The sequence below is a fragment of the Nesoenas mayeri genome, assembly GCF_963082525.1.
Source record: "Nesoenas mayeri genome assembly, chromosome: 4".
Classification (NCBI taxonomy): Eukaryota; Metazoa; Chordata; class Aves; order Columbiformes; family Columbidae; genus Nesoenas; species Nesoenas mayeri.
In genome coordinates this window covers 75334394-75349005 of record NC_137540.1, presented here as the reverse complement: position 1 = coordinate 75349005, position 14612 = coordinate 75334394, and the positions used below count along the sequence as shown (strand labels likewise).

The 14612-nt window shown below is 42.1% G+C and overlaps 1 protein-coding gene across 1 annotated transcript in view; it reads left to right on the top strand.

The window, feature by feature from the left end:
* The window catches only part of DNAAF9 (dynein axonemal assembly factor 9), a gene marked incomplete at both ends in the record, with an annotated part of 77545 nt that extends 63461 nt beyond the window's left edge, over nucleotides 1-14084 (top strand). The window contains 8 exons of the mRNA XM_080344013.1: nucleotides 4526-4661; nucleotides 5021-5107; nucleotides 7315-7421; nucleotides 8124-8198; nucleotides 8516-8718; nucleotides 10765-10830; nucleotides 12060-12153; nucleotides 13972-14084. Of these exons, the coding sequence (XP_080200139.1) occupies nucleotides 4526-4661; nucleotides 5021-5107; nucleotides 7315-7421; nucleotides 8124-8198; nucleotides 8516-8718; nucleotides 10765-10830; nucleotides 12060-12153; nucleotides 13972-14084 (881 nt within the window). The remainder of the gene's footprint in view (nucleotides 1-4525; nucleotides 4662-5020; nucleotides 5108-7314; nucleotides 7422-8123; nucleotides 8199-8515; nucleotides 8719-10764; nucleotides 10831-12059; nucleotides 12154-13971) is intronic.
* Nucleotides 14085-14612: the final 528 nt, after the last annotated feature.

Here is a 14612-nt window from a genome sequence, read left to right as displayed (position 1 = left end):
TCCAACCCGCCTGGACACCTTCCTGTGTAACCTCATCTGGGTGTTCCTGCTCCATGGGGAGATTGCACTGGATGAGCTTTCCAGGTCCCTTCAACCCCTGACATTCTGGGATTCTGTGAAATTTAAGAGAGCAGGAGAATGTCAAAATTAAGACTATAATGAAATATTAATAACTGTTGAGCAGTTAAGAGTCCAAGCATACATTTTTATTTCATGACAAAATTAAAAACAAAGCTCAAACCTGTTATTTTTTTAAGTATATTTGTACAGACCTGATTGGGTGAGAATTTGTTGTTTGAGGAGGAACTAGAAAATGCTGAAGACAAGCACAGCTGATTTTCCTATGGCCCAAGCACTGAAAGAAGGCAAAATACCAGAGGTTAGAAGAATATTCTGGCAGCGACTGTTACTGCATGTTGCAACGTTTTGTCATCTAGTTTTGAGATACAAAACATGACATTAGATAGCCTAGAGGTCTGTTCATGTGAAGCAAATTGTTTCACAGGAATAGGGGTGTTTTTTTGTGTAAAAGATTTTAGAAGGAAAAGTGTGCTTGGAACTGAGATGCGGTGCAGTCTCACACTTCCCAGCCAAATGCAGAATTGTATAATCATGTGCTTCTACATAACTGAGACTTTGGTTTTGGCTCAACAATAGCAATATTTAATGAGACATTCTCTTTGCCGAGATATTAATCCTATTTTTCTGTCGTGCAGCCCAGTATTATTATTTGTGTTGTTGTAGCATAAGTGGGCCAAGACTGGGGATTGTACAAATATGAAAGCAGAAACTTACGGGTGTAAGAAAAGATGGATATGGATACAGGCAAGGAGGAATTCATTAGACGTTTGGATGCTCACCTTGTCCACGTAATTACCTTCCAGAGTTTGGGAGTGAGTGGGGTTAACTTCTCTCCAGGTTTGTTGTGTGGCTTTCTCTGTGATCGGAGGGCGCTGTGCACGTTAGCGATACGACATCATTTTACATGGGTGACGCTTTCTGCTTGGAAAATCACAGAAGTTACTTTTCCTCTGGATTCCAGTACCTGTGGGTCAGTCCAGTGTCAAGGACTGTTGCCTCCTAACCCAGGGCCAATTTTTACATGATGCTGGCACCTACAGGATTTATGCCAGAGCTTGGAAAATCACAGAACTAACAGAAAAGGATGAGGATCAGAGAGAACAGATAAAGCCTTGAGCAAAGTGACCATCATTAGCAGTTTTGTTTTGTTTCTCCCTTGCGTGCTTGTTTGAACTTAAGATAGATATATATATATATATATCTTGCTGCCATCTGTCTGCTGTAATTTCCTTCTGTCTCCTTCCAAATATACCTTTTTATTTCTTGCACAGAAGCTGTAAGATGACACCTTACCAGTCTAAGTGCCTGTTGGCATCTCTTGTGTTGTATATGAAGTTGATTTACAGATTAAGACGCCGCCGCTGTTAAATATGCCCATTGTATGTTCGGGAGCAAAGAGGATCCATTATTTCTGTAAAGCATGCAGACTTTTAATCTATCCCTGTTTCTTCCTCATTCTTTAGACATAAGGAAGAGATTTTTGACACTAGGGGTGGTAAAACACTGGCCCAGGTTGGCCAGAGAGGTGGTGGATGAACCATCCCTGGAGACATCCCAGGCCAGGCTGGACGGGGCTCTGAGCAACCTGAGCTGGTGAAGATGTCCCTGCTCATGGCAGGGGGGACACTGGGGGAGCTGGGGAGGTCCCTTCAACCCAAACTATTCTATAATTCTTTATTGCTTCTATTATACATGCTATGCCCCAGGCTGCAAAACTTTTATTTTCTTTAGATGGATGTATTAATAAGAAATTAAACAAAACTGGGTGGTCTTTAAAATGCAGTAGAAAGGGAGATGGCAGTGACAATTCAAAAGGTCAAAATGCTTTCTTACTGAAGCTGTGTGGGCGTCTTCAGTGCTCAGAAAGTTACTTTTCCTCTGGATTCCAGTACCTGTGGGTCAGTCCAGTGTCAAGGACTGTTGCCTCCTAACCCAGGGCCAATTTTTACATGATGCTGGCACCTACAGGATTTATGCCAGAGCTCACAGGGTCTCCCTGGGCTCTGAGCAGGCTCCGCTACTTAAGGCTGCGTGGGAGTTTACAGGCAGGAGTGACAGCTGGTGCCCAACACTATTCCCCTTAGACAAGCGCAAATGAAGCGGAGATTGATGGGGAAAGGGGATGGGTGAGGTGCATGAGACAAGATGCACAGGGCTCCGATTTGCGAGATATTTTATTCTTCAATCTTTTTCTTAATTTTCAGCTTTGGCAGGTTCGTCTTTGACAATCACTTCTCTCCAAGGCACAGTGCTTATAACTAATGTATGTTTTATAACGTTTATATTATACAGCCTTTTTATTGTTCTGTGCCAACTCCAGAGGAATTATAACTGTTTTAATTAAACTTGACTCTTATATCAATATCAAGTTTGGGATTATTAAGAAAAAAACCCATTATGCATAGCACACCCACAGTGTGGTGGCTGTTGATTAGCTTATTTGTACTTTTCATCTTAATTGCATGATCTACATAATAATTTCAAGCATGCGTGTGACTTAAGTTTTTAAATGTGTACTCCCCTCCAGTCTCTCTGAAGAGTAACTGTGTATTGGAGAAAACTTAAATCTTTCTGAAGCTGAAGTGGAAGTAGAAACGTCTGTGTAAAAATACCTCTGCAAGGATCCATGTGCTTTAAAGACTCTGTAAAGATCAGGAATCCCTGTAGGCAGCAGATCACAGTGTGAGCTTCATATTCTGCTTTAAATAGTGCTGAGCTGGGGGCAGGGAAATGCGTCCTGGTTCAATCATTTAAGGATAGTCAAGGGTTTCTTTTTCTGTACCTGGAAAGGGTCTGAAATGAGCCACAAAGCTTGAGCGAAGAACTAACGTTCCTAAGGCATTCGGGACACCAGTGACATCCCAGGGTGTCAGTCTCCGGGGAACTGGGCTGAAATTCATTCTGCTGTAACATCTTGATATAATTGGAAAGCAGAAACACTGAAATGAGTGCCGAGATCAGTGCGCTATGTCGTCTCGTGTTCTTTTCCTTAATGAGGATCCTCCGGGTGCCCATTGTGATGGTCAGTGTGTTACCTCATTGTTTGTTACCTTTGTTGATGCCTTGTGGGTTCAGACTTCCCTTGTTTTCGGAAGCAGCAGCAGCAGAGTCCAAACCTATTTTTACCTATTTATCTTTCTACACGTTGAATTTGCCAAGAGGCTTTAAACATTATTATATTTGGTTAAACTACTCCTTCTCAATTTGATTCTTGTGTGAATTTATTCTTTTAATTAATTGATTCTTTTGATTAACTGAGTCTAAATGACTTCTGTTACACAACCTAATTGAAAGAGAAATATCTTGCCCTGGTGTAGCTTGTTTTGCCATAGCATCCCTTCCCCAGTAGTCCAGTCATCCTCAGTGACTGGTGCTGTACCAGTAGGCTCATGTTTTTAATTTTTAATAATATTTTCACTAATTCATTAGAACTCCCAGATTACAGGATCCTGCCTCTTTCTCTTCGAGTCATTCCAGTGACTTGTAAGGTTTGGCTCCTTTAGGATGTGTCATTCACGCACATCTATGGGTTGTGACAAATAATGGGTGTCTGTGCTGGCTGCCCTCTAGATGCAAAGTAATTAGTTAATGATAATTCTGCCTTTGGTTGTTCCACAGCGTGAAGTTAGGTTGGCTTCTGGGTAGGCAAAAGAGGAAAGGTTCTTTGCTTGGGTTTTTCTTGTGCCCAGGTGGCCAAGAAGGCCAATGGTGTCCTGTCCTGTATCCAAACCAGCGTGGTCAGCAGGACAAGGGCAGTGATCCTTCCCCTGTGCTCTGCATTGGGGAGGCCACACCTGGAGTGTTGTGTTCAGTTCTGGGCCCCTCAGCTCAGGAAAGAGATTGAAGTGCTGGAGCGGGTCCAGAGAAGAGCAACAAGACTGGGGAAGGGACTTGAACACAAGCCCTATGGGGAGAGGCTGAGGGAGCTGGGCTTGTTTAGTCTGGAGAAGAGGAGGCTCAGAGGTGAGCTCAGCACTCTCTAGAACTACCTGAAGGTAGCCAGATGGGGATTGGTCTCTTCTCCCAGGCATCAGCAATAGGACAAGGGGCCATGGGCTTCAACTCTGCCAGGGGAAATTGAGGCTGGAGATGAGAAAGCAATTCTGTGCAGAGAGAGTGGTCAGGCATTGGAATGGCTGCCCAGGGAGGTGCTGGACTCACCGGCCCTGGAGGTTTGTAAACTGAGATTGGCCATGGCACTTAGTGCCATGATCTAGTTAATGGGCTGGAGTTGGACCAAGGGTTGGACTTGATGATCTCTGACGGTTTTTCCAACACAGTCGATTCTGTGATTCTTTTTGTTCACCTTTTTTTTTCCTCTGATAACTTTAATGTAGTAAAATGGAAGGAAAATGAGAGAAGAATGGCTGTTATATCACTTAACCATGAATTAGCCATTGGTGCATACCTGACGTGTAAATTATCCTCTGAATTCCTTACACAGGACTGGTGAGTAACGTGGTTTTCACAAGTCACGCGACCGATCAGAAGCATCCGCTGCTTGTGCAGCTGCAGAGCCTCATTCGAGCGGCAAATCCGGCTGTTTCCTTCATCCTGGCTGAGAACGGGATTGTGACAAGGTAACGTTCGTCATGGCCAGTACCCGTCACTTTGGGCACATGGGACACAGGCACTTAGGAACTTGTATTCTCTTGGTTGACTCTGGTAACTTACACAAAGGAGATGCAGATTTTTCGTAATTGCTTCTCACGTAAAAGAATCTTCCCTTGATGTTTATGGTCATATAAATACAGGGATTAGGAAATGTATATTTTTGTTTGCCGAGTATGCCTTATGTTACTGTAGCTGTCACACTAAGGGAAAAATACTCTTAATTTTACTGTGACTAATGCATTCTGGTTGATGTAAGTAGTATACAGATAGTAGCTATTTTATTGAACTTATAAAATTAAATATCTTCATCTTTATCTCTTTATAGGAATGAGGATATTGAATTAATTCTCTCAGAAAGCAGCTTTTCAAATCCTCAGATGATGAGAGCTCGATATTTGATGTATCCTGGCTGGCAAGTATCTAGACTGAGAAATATTAAAACTGTTTTTCTAATTAACTTGAAGATTAAAAAGTCTCACTAACTTAATTTATATGTATATTTTTTTCAAGACTACTCGTTTGGAACAGGCCATAGCTTTGTAAATCATTTTTAAGAGAGAGCTGATGAGTATTTGTAGTAGATAGACGATTGCCATCCTTTTATGGGGAAAAGGATCCTTTCTGGACACCATTTAAATCAATGGCAAGATTACTGTTGCTTTTCAGAAGAATAGAAAAGAGCCCTCTGGGAATGAACTGGGAAGGATTGGGATGGGTGAGGTCAATAATGAGCTGAGTAATTTCTTTCTGACAGCTACTCAGCCTTACTGGAATGAACTTACTATGTCAGTCTAGCTATTAGCAGAACAATTATTCATAAAACCCAGCAACTTTATTGACAGTCTTGGCAGAGGCGAAGGGCACAATAACACAACGGTACCAAGCTTTGTCTTTAATAGCGAGGGATAGTTTTCATGGTTCAGGGCTCTTTACAACATCTTGTTGCACTTATCTGTGCTGCACCTACTTGGCAGAAAATCTAAACCTGTCAGCCCTTCTAAATGCCGTCTGACTGTTTTCTACTCACATTTCTGGTGTTAGAAGCAGGATGTATTTACCATACCTTGCCGGTTCTGCATGTATAGCTTTTTATTCATAATTCTTGCTCTAAATTGGACGCAAGTAAAGCTCCTGAAGTCAACTGGCGCAAAGCTTGGGATGTCAGAGCTGCCTGTGGAACCAAAGGGAGAGAAAGCAGGAAAAGAAAGTATTTAAAACCTTTGGACAGTTGTTAAAAGCACAAAAGCACAGCATCTTCACAGCTAAGTTGAGGAGGTGTGGTCTAGACAATAGAGTAGTGAGGTGGGTTACAAACTGGCTTAAGGAGAGAAGCCAGAGAGTGGTAGTCAATGGTGCGGAGTCTAGTTGGAGGCCAGTATCTAGTGCAGTGCCTCAGGGGTCAGTGCTGGGGCCAGTATTATTCAATATATTCATTAACGATTTAGACGAGGGAATAGAGTGCACTATCAGCAAGTTTGCTGATGACACCAAGCTGGGAGGAGCGGCTGACACGCCAGAAGGCTGTGCTGCCATCAGAGACCTGGACAGGCTGGAGAGTTGGGCGGGGAATAACCTAATGAAATTTAACAAGGGAAAGTGTAGAGTCCTGCATCTGGGCAGGAACAGCCCCAGGTTCCAGTGTAAGTTGGGGAATGACCTATTAGAGAGCAGCGTAGGGGAAAGGGACCTGGGGGTCCTGGTGGACAACAGGATCACCATGAGCCAGCACTGGGCCCTTGTGGCCAGGAAGGCCAATGGCATCCTGGGATGTGTTAGAAGGGGGGTGGTTAGTAGATCAAGAGAGGTTCTCCTTCCCCTCTACTCTGCCCTGGTGAGACCACATCTGGAATATTGTGTCCAGTTGTGGCCCCTCAGTTCCAGCAGGACAGGGAACTGCTGGAGAGGGTCCAGCGTAGGGCAACAAAGATGATTAAGGGAGTGGAGCACCTCCCTTATGAGAAAAGGCTGAGGGAGCTGGGTCTCTTTAGTTTGGAGAAGAGGAGACTGAGGGGTGACCTTATTAATGTTTATAAATATATAAAGGGTGAGTGCCACGAGGATGGAGCCAGGCTCTTCTCGGTGGCAAACAATGATAGGACAAGGGGTAATGGGATCAAGCTGGAACACAAGAGGTTCCACTTAAATTTGAGAAGAAACTTGTTCATGGTGAGGGTGTCAGAGCCTGGCCCAGGCTGCCCAGGAAGGTTGTGGAGTCTCCTTCTCTGCAGACATTCCAGCCCGCCTGGACATGTTCCTGTGTGACCTCACCCAGGCGTTCCTGCTCCAGCAGGAGGATTGGACTGGATGATCTTTTGAGGTCCCTTCCAATCCCAAACATACTGTGATACTGTGATACTGTGAAAAGGATAATTTGTAGGTAGTATGTAAGAAAAAAAGAAATGCAGCAGGAAGAGCCTCAAAAGGAGCTCTGAGCTTTTTGAACAACCTCCTACTGTTAGTATCACATTTTCGTGGGTGTCTTAGAGAAGAAAGCATCATATTTTTCTTCCTATGAGCAAGACTTAGCTGGGGTGAAATAATAGATGTTTCAGCTGTTAGATGAAAAGCACAAGCATGTGTGTTTTCTATATGTTGAACCTATGTATTTTTTGTTGGAAGGTATGAAGGTAAATACAGAGCTGGGCCCGTCTTCCCTCCAATGGTTCAGATCTGTGTGTGGTTTAATCGTCCTCTAGAAAAAACACGATTTGTGACCAAGTGCAAAGGTACAAGTGAACTTTGACTGACTTGATTTAAATCCCAGTTTGAAATACTGAGGAATAGAGGGGAAGGAAGGCTCTGATGTAAGCAGAGTTATTTAATTACTGCTGAAGTAAACTTTTAATTGAAAATGCAGCTTTCCTTCCTTACAGTACAGTAAATTGTCGTCTTTAGTGTCTGCTCTGGAAAATTGACCCATAATTTTATTCAGATGAAAATCCAATTTAATATTTGGTTTCTAGAGACCAAGACACTTATCTTCATATGTTTGCTTTTTATTTTCCATTTAATTTTATTTAGTAGTGTCGAAATACAGCTTATAAGTGACGGTCAGCTTCTACTTTTATGCCAAATAATTCTTTGTAGCTACCAGAAAATAGGCTCAGCTCCGTGTTAGGCTTCTAGAGTAGATACATAATCATGCCTCTCCTTCTCTCCTTAGCAAAGCAGTGTTAAGGAGCACCATTTTACTTTCCACACACTGTAAGCCTTCATTATGCCAAACGCATGTTATTTCCCACCTACCCCATAGCAAAGAAATGAGAACATCTAGAAATGTTCCGTAGCGGGGCTGCGGGGGACCCTGCGGCTTCTTCCCCCAAGCACTAGGATGTGGATTAGAGACCTGTAGCGTAGGTCTGACCAGAAGCTTCGCCAAGGACGAGAACAATAAGTGAGATAATCTGTTTGCCTTCTGTTTCAAACAGCGATTAAGTCATTGCTCAAGCCAAGTCCTTTTTCTGGAAATATTTATCACATCATGGGCAAAGTTAAGTTTTCAGGTAAGGGCAAATTACTACTTATGATTGTATTTGAAAACGTATTTTAGGTGCTGTATTCTTTATACACCAATGCACTGATGTTAAAGTAGCTTAACAATTATTTGGATATGTCTTCTCCTCGTCCTCTCTTCTTTGTCTTCGTCTCCTCTTCCTCTCTTCTTCTTCTCCTCCTCCTCCTCCTCTCTTCTTCTTCTCCTCCTCCTCCTCCTCCTCCTCTCTTCTTCTTCTTCTTCTTCTTCTCCTCCTCCTCCTCCTCCTCTCTTCTTCTTCTTCTTCTCTCCCTCCTCCTCCTCCTCCTCCTCCCTTCTCATTGTTAGATTCTGATAAGGTGATTGAAGTCTGTCACAACACATCATCGAATTCCCTGAGCCTCGTGCCTGTTCCGGAGGGGCCGACTCCTCCTGATGCCAGAAGTGAGCACAGAGATTGCAGCAATCAGCAGGAATGTTTCCTTGTCTTCGTGGGCTGCTCTCTTAAGGAAGAGGATATCAAAGATTGGCTCCGAGAAACCGCAAAACAGGTCCGTGGGCATGTTTATTTTTGTTCAGTGCAGCCTGTTTGGCGTTTAACAAAAGGGAGGAATCTGAATTTCTCAACTTGGCTCTTTTTTTTTGTTAATCTCCTTTCTCTTCTACCAAGGTATTAGCACTGCAGGGTGTAAATGTATTTCAGACAAACCGTTTGCAAATGCTTATTGTAATTTGTGTATTGTTTTAATATTTGCTACAGCTTGTTCATGGATTGATCCGCTCTTGAACACTTGAGCAAATGGAGTTTGTCCAGAATAAACACAAGATGGTTTAGCTCAGACCTGATTGCCAAAAGCTAAAATGTAGTATTAAATAAATCTTCTTGAAGTACCTGAACGCTGCAAAGCTGAAAACTTGTTTTGATTCACTAAATTAAACCTCCTTGGAAGTAATCCACTGAAATGGAGGGTACAGTTCTTTTGTCTTGCTTATTTTTTTAAGTGCTCAGCTATGTGAGACTTCATGTATTTCTCCATGGCTAATGTTCCTATGCAGTAGAAGCTGGAGTAGGGAACAGGGAATATGCGCATCTTAAGAAGCCCAGAACGCACAATTTTTAGTTGTGGTGTCTTGCTAATTTTACACAGGGACTGGCACAACCTGACTAGGAATGCAGGACAAGATGGTTCAATGCTACATAGCCAAGTAATACCAGCACATATTATTTTTGCCACGCTACATATTGTCTTAGGAAGTGAATCTTGAGGTTTGATTTGGAAATATACTTCAACATAAACTGCTTAGCCGTAACAATTAGATATTTTAGCGCTCCAGTTGGAACCTGAGCCTGTGGTTCCAACTGTGCTCTTTTGTGATGCCCATTTTAGAACGTTTGTTAGTTAAAAATACTCATGGTTACTGCTTTGTGGCTTAAGATTTGCATAGTATCTCTAAAAAGTTGTGTAGGAATGGAGGGATGTTTCTTGCAGTCTGTTCTTGGAGCTATTAATATTTCCAAGGATGTTCTGATTCTCACCTCTGTTATCCTGGCAGGTTGTTACTTCAGGGCAACTTCTGTGGTGATGTCTTATGCACTGTATATATCACCTGACTAATAGAACTCCATAGAATATTATTTTAATTTTTTGAAAGCTTGGAACTTAAAATCAAATACATATCACACATGTGAAGTGCTTCCCCTTTGAGAAATTCAAAACTACAAATAGTCTTTGTACAATCTCACTACTCATGGTGAATTTAGGATTTCGACTAATCACAGAATCACCCAATGTCAGGGGTTGGGAGGGACCTGGAGATCTCATCCAGTGCAATCCCCCCATGGAGCAGCAACACCCAGATGAGGTTACACAGGAAGGTGTCCAGGCGGGTTGGAATGTCTGCACAGAAGGAGACTCCACAACCCCCCTGGGCAGCCTGGGCCAGGCTCTGACACCCTCACCAGGAACAAGTTCCTTCTCCTATTTAAGTGGAACCTCCTGTGTTCCAGTTTGAACCCATTGCCCCTTGTCCTGTCACTGCTTGTCACCCAGAAGAGCCTGGCTCCATCCTCCTGACACTCCCCCTTTCCATATTGATCCCCATGAATGAGTCACCCCCCAGTCTCCTCTTCTCCAAGCCAAAGAACCCCAGCCCCCTCAGCCTTTCCTCATAAGGGAGAATCCTGAGAGGTGCTGCATGAAATAAATGAATTATAAGACTTTCAGACTATAAACTAGACTGTTATTCTTTTTTTTCTTTCAGCAGAGCTGTATTAAAGTTGTATTTTTAAAAAGCCTTTTAGATTTGTCATCTCTAATGGCGCCTTATTTGAAATCACTTAATTTTTACTTTTGTTTTCAGAACATAGTTGTGAGTACTTTAATATAATTGAATAATTCTATCCAGAATTTAATTTTTAAAATACATGCTGTGCTGTGCTTAAGCATGATAGCAAGTGATCAGAGATTTCACAGCCTTTACCCACATTTTCAAGAAAGAATTTATTTTATATGGTTTGGGTTTTTTTTTTAATGTCACTAAACTGTGATAATCACGTTGTCACTCAGTTTATAACGGGGTTCTCATTCTTCATACAGAAACCTCAGAGGAAAGCCCTGAAAACCCGAGGCATGCTGACCCTTCAGGAGATAAAGAACATTCACGTAAGTTAATTTAATAATTAATTAATAACACGCCTTTCTTCTGCCTGATTTTCTTCAATATCCATTAATTTGATAGCGCATCTCCCATACCTGCCATAACAAGTGTGCTGAGTACTCAAATATTGAAGCTCTTAGTGTCTTTTTCTATACTTGAAACATAACTGAGGTTGGCCAAAGGGGATTTGAGATATAAATCTTGTTCAGCCCTAAAAAGCAGGGGGAAGTGTAAGATATTGGAGAAGATTTTGGGTACTGTAAGGGCCTTTCCCCATTTTTTTTTTTCCCCTACTCTGTCCTGTGCGTGTTGTTACTTGCAAATTACAGAATCACAGAATCCCAGAATGTCAGGGGTTGGAATGGCCCTTGAAAGCTCATCCAGTGCAATCCCCCCATGGAGCAGGAACACCCAGATGAGGTTACACAGGAAGGTGTCCAGGCGGGTTGGAATGTCTGCACAGAAGGAGACTCCACAACCCCCCTGGGCAGCCTGGGCCAGGCTCTGACACCCTCACCCCCAACAAGTTTCTTCTCAGATTTAAGTGGAACCTCCTGTGTTCCAGTTTGCACCCACTGCCCCTTGTCCTACCATTGGTTGTCACCAGCAGAGCCTGGCTCCATCCTCCTGACACTGCCCCTTTCCATATTGATCCCCAGGAATGAGTCCCCCCTTAGTGTCCTCTTGTCCAGCTCCAGAGCCCCAGCTCCCTCAGCCTTTCCTCACACGGGAGATGCTCCACTCCCTTCAGCATCTTGGTGGCTGCGCTGGACTCTCTGCAGCAGTTCCCTGTCCTGCTGGAACTGAGGGGCCACAACTGGACACAACATTCCAGATGTGGTCTCCCCAGGGCAGAGCAGAGGGGCAGGAGAACCTCTCTGACCTACTGACCACCCCCTTCTAATCCACCCCAGGATTTAGCATCCCAAATGCCTAATCCTGCCCTCTTCAGCTACCCTTGGGTTTTAAGTGCTGTCTGTGGAGTTGGGTTCCTAAAAATTTGGTGTGATTATGATTAGTGTTGCTGTTCCTAACTCCCCTACTCTTTATGGATGTCCTTTGTCATACTGGCTTTTTGGATCACTCTTTTATAGCCAGAAGCTGTACCTTGCTCCCTAACTGCTAAATTCAGCACAAGGAATTTTTCTTGGATCTTTTAAAGCTTGTTAGGATTGTCTCCAAGCATTTTTGAGTTTAAAATATTTAATGTACAGTATATTCTTTCTTAATGCAGGTGAAGCGCCACTTGGATCCGCTTCCAGCTGGTTATTTTTACAATGGGACACAATTTGTGAACTTTTTTGGTGACAAAATGGATTACCATCCATGTATCCTTTACAAGATATGTGTTTTTGGTGAAGGTTTTAGGTAGGCAACAGGCTATGCGAATCAGAAATGCCGACTGTCAAAGCAGATGAAGTAGTGAAGCGTCAGTTTGATTTGCAGGTATTTATATGAAGGGAAGAATGGTGTTCTTTAAATCTGTGCATGGCTATTTGCCATTTAAAACGTACTATTTAAACCCTTTTTTCAGAGATATGATCTAAGGAGCAGAATAGAACCAACAAAACAATTCCAAAACTGCGTGTGAGCTCACGGAGAGAATAATTTATGGGCCACAGCTTGTCAAAGGAATGTTTTTCAAACCAAACAGTGCTGTAATATTGCTTAATGCCTGGTCATGACTGATAAAACTTCCAAAGGAATATAATTTTATGTGCGTGCACACACTCAAGGAAAAACAACCAGAGGTTGGTTTAGGTTTTACTACATCACAGGTTTTTTTCTGTGACATATTTTGCCGTGAAGCTGATGTTAAATGATGGCTCTCATTTCTTAACTTGGTATAAGAAAAACCTCATTGAATGCATCACAGTAATGTCAGTGGGGCGTGCAGAATTAGGTGCATTTTTTGTGATCACTTTTAAAACTCATTTAAGCAAGTAAAACCTTATTTTAAAACTATTTCAGCTTCGCAAGCAGGACGACTTGCCTATCAAATTGTGACACAGACACGTTGATAAACGCACCGTCCTTGCTTGTCTTGTTTGGTGTCAGTGTACAGAACACAAACTGCAGCTGATGTAGGGGCCTCTGCATTTCTTGTTTTATTCTCAACATTGCAAATTTGGTTTGATCTTTCCAGTTTACTTTTCACTTTAACTTAACAAACTTTACAAAAATCCAAGTGGGTTCTGTGATTCTCTTTTGGAATAAGAACAAACAGTTGTTTTCTGTCCCCTGTGGGACAATTTGAAACCAAGACTTGTGTCTGCAGGGTCAGCTCCTCATTAAGTTATACTGGCAGAAAATAGCCTAATGACAAACTTGGACTTGACTATTCACTGAACCTTTACCAGCATCTTGTGTTTGACAATAAAAGATACAAGCACTGGTAAAGCACTGATTTTATATTCTTATTTTTATATTTTATATTCTTCTTCTTTTATATTTATGATCTTATGTTCTTCCTCTTGACTGGGAAATGGCTATTTTGCAACTCCTTATTCCCCACTAACAGAGCAGTTGTGATTAGCTCTGACTTTGGATCCCCAGAATGTTATATACTGAATTTCTGCTTTCTCTAAGTGTCTCTGAACTGGCACATCCTGAAGAGAAGCTGCCAAATTAATTTATACCATGATTAAGTTATAAAAGACATACCCATCATTAACCAATTGACATGAGATAAATGCTTTCTAACCACCTGCAAAACGAGGGGATATTTTTCAAGTTTTAGATCCGTCTACGTGACAAGCGGGAGACGAAAGATTAATTAATACATTGGGTGGAAGCAAAGTGCTTAGTTAATATTTAACTAATAATTAATAGATGTATTGTAAGTAAGAAACTAAACAATAATAAGTAACATCATCAGTTATTTCTTAGTATAGGTGTATTGTATGTCAAAACTTCCCAAAATTGTAATGAATATGTAATAATTATTTGAATATAAGCAATGCGGGAGCATCCAGTTGTTGGAGCACTTATGGAGGATGATCCCCAGTGCTGATAAAATAAAAGGATGCCGCTTAACAGTGTAATTGACTCTGCTGTTAAGTTCGTTTCTCTGTTTCAATCCTTCACACCCCTGTGTTCTTTCCTAATGAAACACAAATGTGTTTTCCTCAGCTTTTCAATCTCAGTAATGGACCAATTCATGAACGATTACTTGGAAGAAGCCAACAGGGAAATAGAGAAGTACAACAGAGAACTAGAAGAACAAGAATATCACGATCTCTTTGAGCAGAAGACATAAGCACGTGCGTTCTTTGCATTTCCGAACCACCTACTGTCAGTAACCAAAAATGCTCTTGTCCTTGCTGGTTAACTAGAAAATTAACTCAAGTTTTCAGCAGTCCTTTTAAAACTAAGATCATTCCTGTAAGGTTGGCATTTTAATATGGTAACTGCTTAGTTCTTTTTACTGTTGGGTTTGCTTCCACTTCACCTTAATTCCAGACTGTAAAAAACGTCACCTGGAAATTTATTTAAAAGAAGAAAAGAAGCAAAACTATTGTTTCCTGGCAGGTTGGAATGTGATGGTGAAATTGGTCCGTCGTGCAGATAATCAAACCACTTTAATCCCTGGGTGTCCCTTGGAATTTCTTGCACAGGAGCAACCGATGAGCAGTGGTGCACGTCGCTGTGTGGGATTGGGGGATGTTCCCAAAGCGAGAAATGGGGGAACATTTAAATAACTCGGAAGAGTGCCTAATCCCACTAATGTTAGGGCGTTCCCAAAGCGAGAAATGGGGGAACAATTAAGAAAATTAGAAGAGTACCT